The sequence below is a fragment of the Mandrillus leucophaeus genome, unplaced genomic scaffold (assembly GCF_000951045.1).
Source record: "Mandrillus leucophaeus isolate KB7577 unplaced genomic scaffold, Mleu.le_1.0 Scaffold928, whole genome shotgun sequence".
In the NCBI taxonomy this organism is placed as follows: domain Eukaryota; kingdom Metazoa; phylum Chordata; class Mammalia; order Primates; family Cercopithecidae; genus Mandrillus; species Mandrillus leucophaeus.
The window spans coordinates 719560-730922 of NW_012110119.1; the positions used below are offsets into that span (position 1 = coordinate 719560).

Genomic DNA, 11363 nt, shown 5'->3' on the forward strand with positions numbered 1-11363 from the left:
TAGAGAAACCACATAATGAAGTAAAGAAACAAAACAAAACAAAACAAAACCTTTATACCGATCACTACATGGGCAAAAGAGAAGACAGTTGTAGAGGTATGATGGAATTTAAAAAAAATTGATCAGTCAGATGGTAAAACTGTCATCTTCATCAAAAAGCCAAGAAATGTTCTTAATCTTTTTGTGCCAAACGTTTTGTTTTAGTAAGATTCTGGGACTGTGCATATTTGTTCATTCACTCAATTGTTTATTTGACAAATATCAAGTGTTTACTAATGTGCCAAGCATTGTGCTAGATACCAGAGATCTAGTTATAAATAAGATAGATAGGTTTCTGACCTTAGAAAGTTGGTTGGGGCTGGAGTTGTCACAATGGAGTGTGACAGGTAACATGATAGCATACTATAGTAATAAGATTTTGTTGATTTTTCTTATAATTTTCTTTAACTCAATAGTCTCCAGGCTGCAGCTTTAAAAACACTGCTGTTCATTTTTGTAAATTACAGGCACTTTTGCAAGAAGTGCTACATCTTGATTCTGTACTTTCCAGGTTCCAGGAGACCTAGAAATGCCCTTATATCATATGGGGATCCTTATATTGTATTGTGTCCTGATGCTACTGACCCACAAAAGATGCTGCGCGAGTGAAAACATCATTATTTGATTTCCCCTTAGGATTTCCAGCTGGTGCCTAAGTGGATTTTTCTGGAAGAAAGAAAGTATCTTCAGAAAGCAAAGTGAGGTTCCTTTCTAATGTAATTTGAAACATAGTTTCGTATGTCTAACTTCTGCTTTTCCTCATGCTCACTGAAATCTACAGCTAGCCTCATTTTCCACTTGTTTTTGACTCTCTCAGGCATCCTGAGGACTGAGATCATGTCCTAGTTAACTTTTTTTTTTTTTTTTTTTTGAGACGGAGTCTCGCTCTGTCGCCCAGGCTGGAGTGCAGTGGCCTGATCTCAGCTCACTGCAAGTTCCGCCTCCTCGGTTCACGGCATTCTCCTGCCTCAGCCTCCCGTGTAACCCGGCTAATTTTTTGTGTGTGTTTTTAGTAGAGACGGGGTTTCACCGGGTTAGCCAGGATGGTCTCAATCTCCTGACCTCGTGATCCGCCTGTCTCGGCCTCCCAAAGTGCTGGGATTACAAGCTTGAGCCACGGCGCCCGACCCTAGTTATCTTTTAGACTTAGTAAATGAGTAATAAATGTTTCTTTTGAGTGACTCAAAAAATTATTGCAGGAAAATTATCATCCTAGATCATTACTATTTTTCTATTGCATTTTTATTCGGACATGTTCAAAACTTTTTTTTTTTTTTTTTTTGAGATGGAGTTTTGCTCTTGTTGCCCAGGCCGGAGTGCAACGGCACGATCTCAGCTCACCGCTACCTCCGCCTCCCGGATTCAAGCGATTCTCATGCCTCAGCCTCCCGAGTAGCTGACATTAAAGGCATGCGCCACCACGCCTGGCTAATTTTGTGTTTTTAGTAGAGATGGGGTTTCTCCATGTTGGTTAGGCTGATCTCGAACTCCTGACCTCAGGTGATCCGCCCGCCTTGGCCTCCCAAAGTGCTGGGATTACAGGCGTGAGCCACCACACCCAGCCTCAAAACTTTAATTTGTTTTCATGTTCATGTAAACTAGGATAATATGACAAACCACCAAAGAAAAAAGGAAAGAAAAGCATATAAAACATGGCAAGAACTGTGTTTTTAAAGAAAAAAGTTATTCAGTGATTCTTGTCAAAGCATGGTAAGGAAGAATGTATTTAGGGCTATACTGATAGGTATAGGGACCATGGCAGCAGGGTCTTGCCATGTTGAAGAAGAGATTAGGCTCAGTTCTGAATACAGCGTGGACAAGTGTGAATTTATAGCCAAGGAGCATGTGGGACAGGGGCAGTAGATGGAAAATTACCAAGGAAACATCAAGGATAAGGGGGATTCTGACTAAACTAAGCGAAAAGGATTCTTGCTGAAGACAGGAGTTCAGGCCTCACATGGGGGATGCTGGAGGATGAGGAACCTAATCAAATATCAATATTGAGAATGGGGCTTTTTGCTAAATTAAGTTAGTAGGGTTCTTTGCTAAAACTGGATTTTATAAGGAAGTGCAGATGGGCCCAGCAGAAGATTCAGAAACCTTACTTGTTCGACCAAGCAAAGAATCTTTGTCAGTGCTTAGGGTTTTTTGTTTGCTTTAACTCTGTCTTACAAGTAAACAATTATTTTAAAACTTTTATCTCAAGAAATTTGGTTTTCGTTGTTTGACGTTATTCATAGACCTACTTATTTTATATGTGTCAGGGACAATAAGCTACAAAACCAAAACTAAGATGACAACCTATTTTGTAAAATGAAACTTGTAAAAGGCAACACACTGCATAGTTCCAAAAAGGTACGGTTACCAGAGTTCCAAACCGGTCAGGCCAACATTCCTGTTATTAAAAAAAATCAATCAGGAAAAGTAGGCAATGGTGACACTTCCGCAAAGATCTACTTTCTTTTAGATAACAGATGTTGAAAACTGATTTCCTACACAAAACCCCTATAGAAGAAATTGATAACCCCAGGAAGAAGCTTTCTTTATGTAACTGCTGCAAAGTTCGACAGCAAAGAGTCAGTCCCTCCTCCTCCCTAGGGGAGATAAACTTGATAATCTGCTTTTGCTCGAGTTTTCTTGTAATCAAGTCACAGGCCTTTCCTCTTTCCTAGCCCCTTTCAGGCTGCTTTTTATCCGTCTTTCCTAGAGAAAAGGACTTGTCCCCCTCCATCCCATTTACTCTCGACCCCCTTTCAGTTACATGGCATCTTCCCTGCCTTGCGTTTCCCAGTTGGTCCTAATTTGTTCCCCTTTTCTCTGGCTGGCTGGGCTCCAGCTCCTCCACTCCCGCTCCTCCCACTCTGCGGGCTCTTTCTTTCTCCCTCCCCTCCCCTCCCCCAGCCATGCCTCCCAGCGCGCTTCCCTTCCCCCGCCTCTCGGTCCTGCACCCTCCCCTCCCCCTGCCTCCTGCCTTGTGACACATCCTGGGCCCTCCCGGAGGCGGTAGCAGCAGTAACAGCAGCAGCAGCGGCGGCAGCAGAGGCAGCAGCACTAGCCACCACTCTGCCGAGGCTGCAACCCCGGCCTCCCCAGGCCCCTCCGCTGCCGCAGTCATGGCTGCTGATGGGGTGGATGAACGCTCGCCTCTGCTGTCAGCATCCCACTCCGGAAATGTCACTCCCACCGCCCCACCGTACTTGCAAGAAAGCAGCCCCAGAGGTAAGGCCAGCATAGGTCCCTCTACTTTGCAAGGAAACGCCCAGAAGGGTAAAGACCTGGGAGCTCTAGCTTGGAGGTGGAGGTGAGTCTCTCGCTTGGGCTGAGCAAGGATGCTGACTGTGCCTTCCCAGGCGAGCCCGCCTGCCTGATAGCTTCTCCGCAGGGCTTTTCTGGTGGTGGTGGTGCTGGTGGTGGTGGTGGTGGTGGTGGTGGTGGTAGTGGTGTGTGTGTTTGTATTTCACCCCTTCTTACACGGGGCTACAGGATGTGACTTGAATCTCCCAAGCTGTGCTTAGCTGTTTTCAGAGCAGCCCCTAAGCGCAGCTAGGAGGTGGTGCAAATCTTTCACAATCATTCACAAATCCTTTTCCGTTGCCGAGAAACCAGGAGTATTGCTCACCTTGGCATCTGTCCTTGAAAGGGCTTTAACTTGAACAATATGCTTCTGCTACCATTCACCCAACAGTGCTCTGTTCACTCAGTGAATTGCCATACCCAAAACGAATACAGTTAATCAGTATTCCTAATATGTCTGAAATTCCTGCCCTTCCTTTTTACTCCTACTTTTAAGGAGGATGTGTTAGATTTAATTGTGAATGAGAAGGAAGGACCTTAACTTCTGATAGATGGGAAGATAGGATATTTTTAATACATATCTGGTGAGATTGAAATTAACTTGTAAAAAGTAACCCAAATTAATATTACATATATTTCTATTTTTTCCCTCAAGAAGAATAAAAAAAAAAGACTAAATGGCAATGGGATCTGGAGAAATATGGAATCTATTTACCATACTATTCGATTTATTTAAAAATCAAACGTTGTTCTAAGCCTTTGAATTGATTACTATAGTAAAGAAATAAGGTGGAGTCAGGTGTTAACAAGAAAATGGAAGGCAAGACTTAAAAACAAACCACTTAGGTTAGTGAAAAGATTGGTCAAAATGGCACTTGCAAATGTGCCTTAAGTGCATCTCCCTCTTTTTTTGGCTGAATATGAGCGAAGTTTAATAACCCAAGGAAGCAAAAGTTAATGATTTTGAAAATGTAAGTAGGTAATGTTTCTTGTAACACAACTTTTTAAGTTGAATTCTGGAATTAGAGCTGATGTAGAGCAGGTTGAACTTGCTTAGTATTTAAAATTTCTATTTAACATTTTATAACTTCAAAATCAACTATCTAGATCTTAGTCCATACTTATAAAGAAGGAAAACAAAGGAAAAAGATGTTTAGCTGTAAATAATTCAGTGTGAGCTATGGCTTGAGAAATAAGGTACAGAGACTTGCCCACAGAAAACCTACAGGTCATGTTTGTTGGTCAGCATTAAACTTGTATCAGAGGACACCAGGCAAGAGAATTTCCTCTAATGGGCCAGTTTGATATGAATATTTTACTGTTATATAAATTGTATTATGTAGAATACACTTAAACACTCACTAATGAATGTTTCAACTTCATCAAGTCAGCCTTTTATGGCAAATGTTTGACAGTTTATTAGAAGACAGAGTTTCAATTTAAGTAATTTTCCTATAACCTCAATTAGTGGATAAATTATTTTTTTAAAAATGGTTACACTCAGGGACCTGCTTGTAGACATCTTTATTATTTGCCATATATTTGTGTAACCTAGTAAGATTCCTCAAACTACACAAGTATAAGTTCCAGTTGAGCCGCTGAGAAAAAGTAGTGTCATTCTAGAAAACTTTTAACAACCAGAGAGACGCAATGATTTAGCAAAAAGCTTCTTCTGCCCTATGGTAGAATACATTTTTTCTTAACTGGTGAATGAGACAGGTTAGATGATTAGAGAAACTCTTAATTTCATATGACATAGCACCTACTAAGGAAGAAGCATAAATGAGAGGTAAAAGCATTTTATTTGCATTTTTGACAAAATATTTTTCTCCATAAATAACAAACATTGTAATAAATATTATGAGTAACACACAAGATCTAATTCTGGAAGACCACCACTATTCATTCATTTATTAATTTATTGGGAAGCACAATGGGCCATACACTGCTCTAGGGAAACAAACGTAATCAATCCCATACCCTCATGAAGCCTATATTGTATTAGGGAGAAAGAATAAATAAACACACGGCTGAATTATTTCAGATTGTAAAAAAAGTTCTATCACTAGATCAGATGTTTTTGGTAGTTGAAAACCATTAGGGTTGACAGTTGGAATTCGATTAGAAATAGAATGCACTTTCTGATAATGAATTTTAGTTCATGATCCCTTTTATAGTTATTCAGACTTTTATTTAAAAGAGAAAAAGGAAGTTAAAAGCTGTAACTAGTGAATATTTTCTCCAATCCAACCCTTTTCTCTTTCTGTTACCTTCTAAAGTACAGAGATGTTAGTTCCCACCTCCAAGATGAAATAGTCCATTTCAGGTTGAAAGTTGGTGGAGTGTTTATTTCTAGACAGATTATTAATAATGTAACAGGGAGCAGTTAGTATTGTGTGTTTGGTTTTAGCACAAGAAAAATCATGTGTGGTCTGTGTAACAATCCATGTGGGTTTCTAAGTGGAGTGTGTCTAGTGTTCTCTACTGTCAGTATTGGATTTGTGCATAGGAAATCGCTTCTCTCCTGCTTACAGTGCTTCATTTAATATACTTGCCAGTTTTCATTTAGGTGTAGAAATTAAAATTAAAGAGAGTTTTAGGCTCATTTGAAAGGAGATTGGAAGAAATACCACAAAACTTACACAGTTTTGATGTATTAATTGATTCTTTTATACATCTGCTAATTTCGTAGTTAGGATATAACAAAAGAATATGAGCTTTGAATTTATAAGATTTTCTCTGTGAATATTGTTTATATCTGGGGTTGTCTCATTATGTATTGAATATGGGAATGGGATTATATACTTCACTATAATTCATAAAGGGAAAATAATAATTTGTTATACAGAGGCAGACAGTTTGATTTACTTCGTTTTTTTAAAAATTATTCAGCAAATAAATATTTGAGTGCCAGCCAAATCTGTGGTAGGAGAGCAAAAATAGACATGGCTCCTCTTCCAGTGTAGTGAGGGTATTAAGAAATAAATTATGTAATCATACAAACAAATGCAACATGCAATGGGGATGAAGACAGTGCTGAGTTTAATAACCCAAGGAAGCAAAAGTTAATGATTTTGAAAATGTAAGTAGGTAATGTTTCTTGTAACACAACTTTTTAAGTTGAATTCTGGAATTAGAGCTGATGTAGAGCAGGTTGAACTTGCTTAGTATTTAAAATTTCTATTTAACATTTTATAACTTCAAAATCAACTATCTAGATCTTAGTCCATACTTATAAAGAAGGAAAACAAAGGAAAAAGATGTTTAGCTGTAAATAATTCAGTGTGAGCTATGGCTTGAGAAATAAGGTACAGAGACTTGCCCACAGAAAACCTACAGGTCATGTTTGTTGGTCAGCATTAAACTTGTATCAGAGGACACCAGGCAAGAGAATTTCCTCTAATGGGCCAGTTTGATATGAATATTTTACTGTTATATAAATTGTATTATGTAGAATACACTTAAACACTCACTAATGAATGTTTCAACTTCATCAAGTCAGCCTTTTATGGCAAATGTTTGACAGTTTATTAGAAGACAGAGTTTCAATTTAAGTAATTTTCCTATAACCTCAATTAGTGGATAAATTATTTTTTTAAAAATGGTTACACTCAGGGACCTGCTTGTAGACATCTTTATTATTTGCCATATATTTGTGTAACCTAGTAAGATTCCTCAAACTACACAAGTATAAGTTCCAGTTGAGCCGCTGAGAAAAAGTAGTGTCATTCTAGAAAACTTTTAACAACCAGAGAGACGCAATGATTTAGCAAAAAGCTTCTTCTGCCCTATGGTAGAATACATTTTTTCTTAACTGGTGAATGAGACAGGTTAGATGATTAGAGAAACTCTTAATTTCATATGACATAGCACCTACTAAGGAAGAAGCATAAATGAGAGGTAAAAGCATTTTATTTGCATTTTTGACAAAATATTTTTCTCCATAAATAACAAACATTGTAATAAATATTATGAGTAACACACAAGATCTAATTCTGGAAGACCACCACTATTCATTCATTTATTAATTTATTGGGAAGCACAATGGGCCATACACTGCTCTAGGGAAACAAACGTAATCAATCCCATACCCTCATGAAGCCTATATTGTATTAGGGAGAAAGAATAAATAAACACACGGCTGAATTATTTCAGATTGTAAAAAAAGTTCTATCACTAGATCAGATGTTTTTGGTAGTTGAAAACCATTAGGGTTGACAGTTGGAATTCGATTAGAAATAGAATGCACTTTCTGATAATGAATTTTAGTTCATGATCCCTTTTATAGTTATTCAGACTTTTATTTAAAAGAGAAAAAGGAAGTTAAAAGCTGTAACTAGTGAATATTTTCTCCAATCCAACCCTTTTCTCTTTCTGTTACCTTCTAAAGTACAGAGATGTTAGTTCCCACCTCCAAGATGAAATAGTCCATTTCAGGTTGAAAGTTGGTGGAGTGTTTATTTCTAGACAGATTATTAATAATGTAACAGGGAGCAGTTAGTATTGTGTGTTTGGTTTTAGCACAAGAAAAATCATGTGTGGTCTGTGTAACAATCCATGTGGGTTTCTAAGTGGAGTGTGTCTAGTGTTCTCTACTGTCAGTATTGGATTTGTGCATAGGAAATCGCTTCTCTCCTGCTTACAGTGCTTCATTTAATATACTTGCCAGTTTTCATTTAGGTGTAGAAATTAAAATTAAAGAGAGTTTTAGGCTCATTTGAAAGGAGATTGGAAGAAATACCACAAAACTTACACAGTTTTGATGTATTAATTGATTCCTTTATACATCTGCTAATTTCGTAGTTAGGATATAACAAAAGAATATGAGCTTTGAATTTATAAGATTTTCTCTGTGAATATTGTTTATATCTGGGGTTGTCTCATTATGTATTGAATATGGGAATGGGATTATATACTTCACTATAATTCATAAAGGGAAAATAATAATTTGTTATACAGAGGCAGACAGTTTGATTTACTTCGTTTTTTTTAAAATTATTCAGCAAATAAATATTTGAGTGCCAGCCAAATCTGTGGTAGGAGAGCAAAAATAGACATGGCTCCTCTTCCAGTGTAGTGAGGGTATTAAGAAATAAATTATGTAATCATACAAACAAATGCAACATGCAATGGGGATGAAGACAGTGCTGGAAATATATGCTATACCTTGAGAGTACAAATTAAGATTTAATTTTGTTGAGGGAGTCAGGGAAGCCTTTCTTGATGCTTGAATGAGATCTGAAAGTTGAGCAAGAGTTAACTTGGCAAAAGGTGGACTGGAAGACCTTTTTAGGCAAAGAAAGCAGTATTGGCAAAGCCATCAGCAGGGTGGAGTATGACAAATACAAGGCACTTAAGGAAGGATAACGTGGCGAAAATGGAAACAGCAATAGGAAATGCGCTGCAAAATGGGATTGGAGAGGCAGGTATGGTGGATATTCTCCCAAGACTCTCTTTCCCCTTCAAAGAACTATGTCTTCTGATATTCAGTTTCCTCTCCTTGAATCTGGGCTGATGCTATGACTTGATTTTGACCTCTAGAATAAGGTAGAAGATATGCTGAATGACTTTGGAGGGTTTTACAGCTTTTGTCTTGGGCTTTTGTAAAGTACACTCTGGGGAAAGTAACTTGTCATGTAAGAAGTAGAATACCCTAAGACTGCCATGCTTTGTGGAACCTGAAACTAGTCTCGTAGAGAAAAATGCCTGACCAGCCCTCAGACATGTGAAGGGAGATGCCATATTGGATGCCAAGCTCAATTGAGCCTTCACATGACTCCAGCCTTAGCCAAATTCTTACTACAACCACATATGGGCAACTTGTTCTGCAACAACAGATGACCAGAATAATGAATATGAATCAGCCCGTCCAGGATATTGTTGGTCATGTTAAGGAATATTGTCATAAGCAAAGGGATGACTGGATTAAATCTTTATTATTAGTGTTTAAATCACTCTATAGATTAGAGAATGAATTAGAGGATTGGCTAGATTAGACAAGGATAGATGACTTCCTTTGTTATTGTGATAATTCGGGCCATTTAACTGAACTATTTCAGTAGCTTGGACTCAGGTGGTGGTAGAGATGGAGAAATGAGGGATGATGTTAAGGAGGTAGATTGAACAGGGCTTGATGATGCATTGCACATGGAAGTGAGGGAGAAGTGGCAAGGATATCTCCTAGAATTCTGGCTATACAACTTCATGGTGTGATTACCGGAACACTAGAAGACGGAGAACACCAAAAGAGGACCGAGTTTTGGGGAACACAGATAGTGAACTTAGTTTTAGACATGATGTATTTCAGATGCTTTCAAATATCCAAGATGAGGTGTGACAACTGGATCTACACTACAGGTCCTGGCTGCTACACGTGGCCAAATGGGACCTGTAGTGTAGATCCAATTGTCACATCTCTTCTTAGTCCTCGTTTCTTAGGACTAAGAAACGGGGCATGGACTTAATATATAAAATTGTGTGTTAGTTGCATATTGGTGATAGCTAAATACATGGATGTTGATTGAGAACTTCCCAGGGGGCTACCGGTGTGCCATAGGATGTGCTGTGATGGAACATACATGTGCTAAGGTAGTAATTAAAGCCTTCAGGCCAGAGGCCTCCAGTTATTTTATTTTATTTTTTTTTTGAGACAGGTTCTCACTCTGTTGCTCAGGCTGGAGTGCAGTGGTATAATCATAGCTCACTGCAGTGTTGACCTCTTGGATCCAAATAATCCTCCCACCTCCATCTCCTGAGTAGCCACCACACTCTTCTAATTTTTTTGTATTTTTTTATAGGGATGAAGTTTCACTAAGTTGCCCAGGTTGGTGTCAAACTCCTGGGCTCAAACAATTTGCCTGCCTTGGCCTCCCAAAGTGTCAGGATTACAGGCATGAGCCACAACACCAGGCCCAGAGACCTCCAGTTCTAAGATGTCATACACATATTGTCATTGTCTCTGTGTACCACAGTGTGAAAAAGTTTGAGAAGCTCCATATGAGATAACCTAGGGAGAAAGAGTGATCTAAGAAAAGGAGAGAACCTGGACAAAGCTTTGAAAAACCCTGATGTTTAATGACTTGGGAGAGGAAGGTGAATGTAGCTGCCAGCAAGGAGGGTCAAAAACACCAGGAGATGATAATATCACAGAGTCAAGAGCAAGAAAATACTTCAAGAAAGGAGTCATCATGCAAAAGTTTAAGAAACAGCAAAGATGATAAGGACCAAAAATGTCTTTTGAAGTTAGTGTCATGGAGATCATTAGGGACTTTAGTGACAGTTCTTTGTATTTGTTTATATTCAAGCTCTTTTTAAAGAATTGAAGAATTATCTATTTCCATCTAATGTAATATTCCAATATACCTTTATTTTAATTGCAAACTGACCTCAAAGCTGCTTAACATAAATGAAAAGGTTAATATTCCTTTACTCTGAAACTCATTTAGGTTTTCTAGGAAGCATAATTGTCATAATTGTGTTTTAGAAGACATTGTCCTATCCTTTTCACCTTTTAAAAAAACATGTAAACTTGAAATTGCTTGAGGAAATGTTTTCAGTGAGTAGAAAAATAAAATAAATTGACTCCTAGTTTTGAGACATATTATTTAATATGTACTCTTATGCTTTCTTAGAAATCCTACAGTAAATAGGTGTATTTTGAGTGACTCTCTTATGTCCTATGCCTGGAGAAATCTAAGGTTAGAGATAGTGTCTTAGTTTAAAATTAGATAAAGTCTTAGTTCATTTTTAACTATGTTCTACACTAGGCTAGACTTTTACTGAATTAGAGAGATTGAATATATTTTGGCAGTCTTTTAAATTTCTGAGTCTCCCTGCATACTTGCAGGGAGCATAAGGTTGTCTGTGGATTGGCAGGAAGAGATGACACAGATCCAGGGACCCTTACCACATGTACAACTCATTGTAAGGCTAGATTAAATTCTCACTTGACTTGCCAAGGATTCGGAAACCCACTGGAAGCCAGGTTGTCACAATGAGGAGAAAAGGATGCAGGATATTTGTTTTTTGTG

At 38.2% G+C, this 11363-nt stretch overlaps 1 protein-coding gene across 3 annotated transcripts in view; it reads left to right on the forward strand.

The window, feature by feature from the left end:
- Positions 1-2847: 2847 nt before the first annotated feature.
- TMEM55A (transmembrane protein 55A) overlaps positions 2848-11363 on the forward strand; it is a 51263-nt gene continuing 42747 nt past the window's right edge. For 2 of the 3 annotated variants that reach the window (XM_011970100.1, XM_011970099.1), the window contains exon 1: positions 2848-3258. In XM_011970100.1, coding sequence (XP_011825490.1) covers positions 3153-3258 — 106 coding nt within the window. In that variant the 5' untranslated portion in view covers positions 2848-3152. The remainder of the gene's footprint in view (positions 3259-11363) is intronic. The other variant, XM_011970098.1, reaches the window with a different exon arrangement.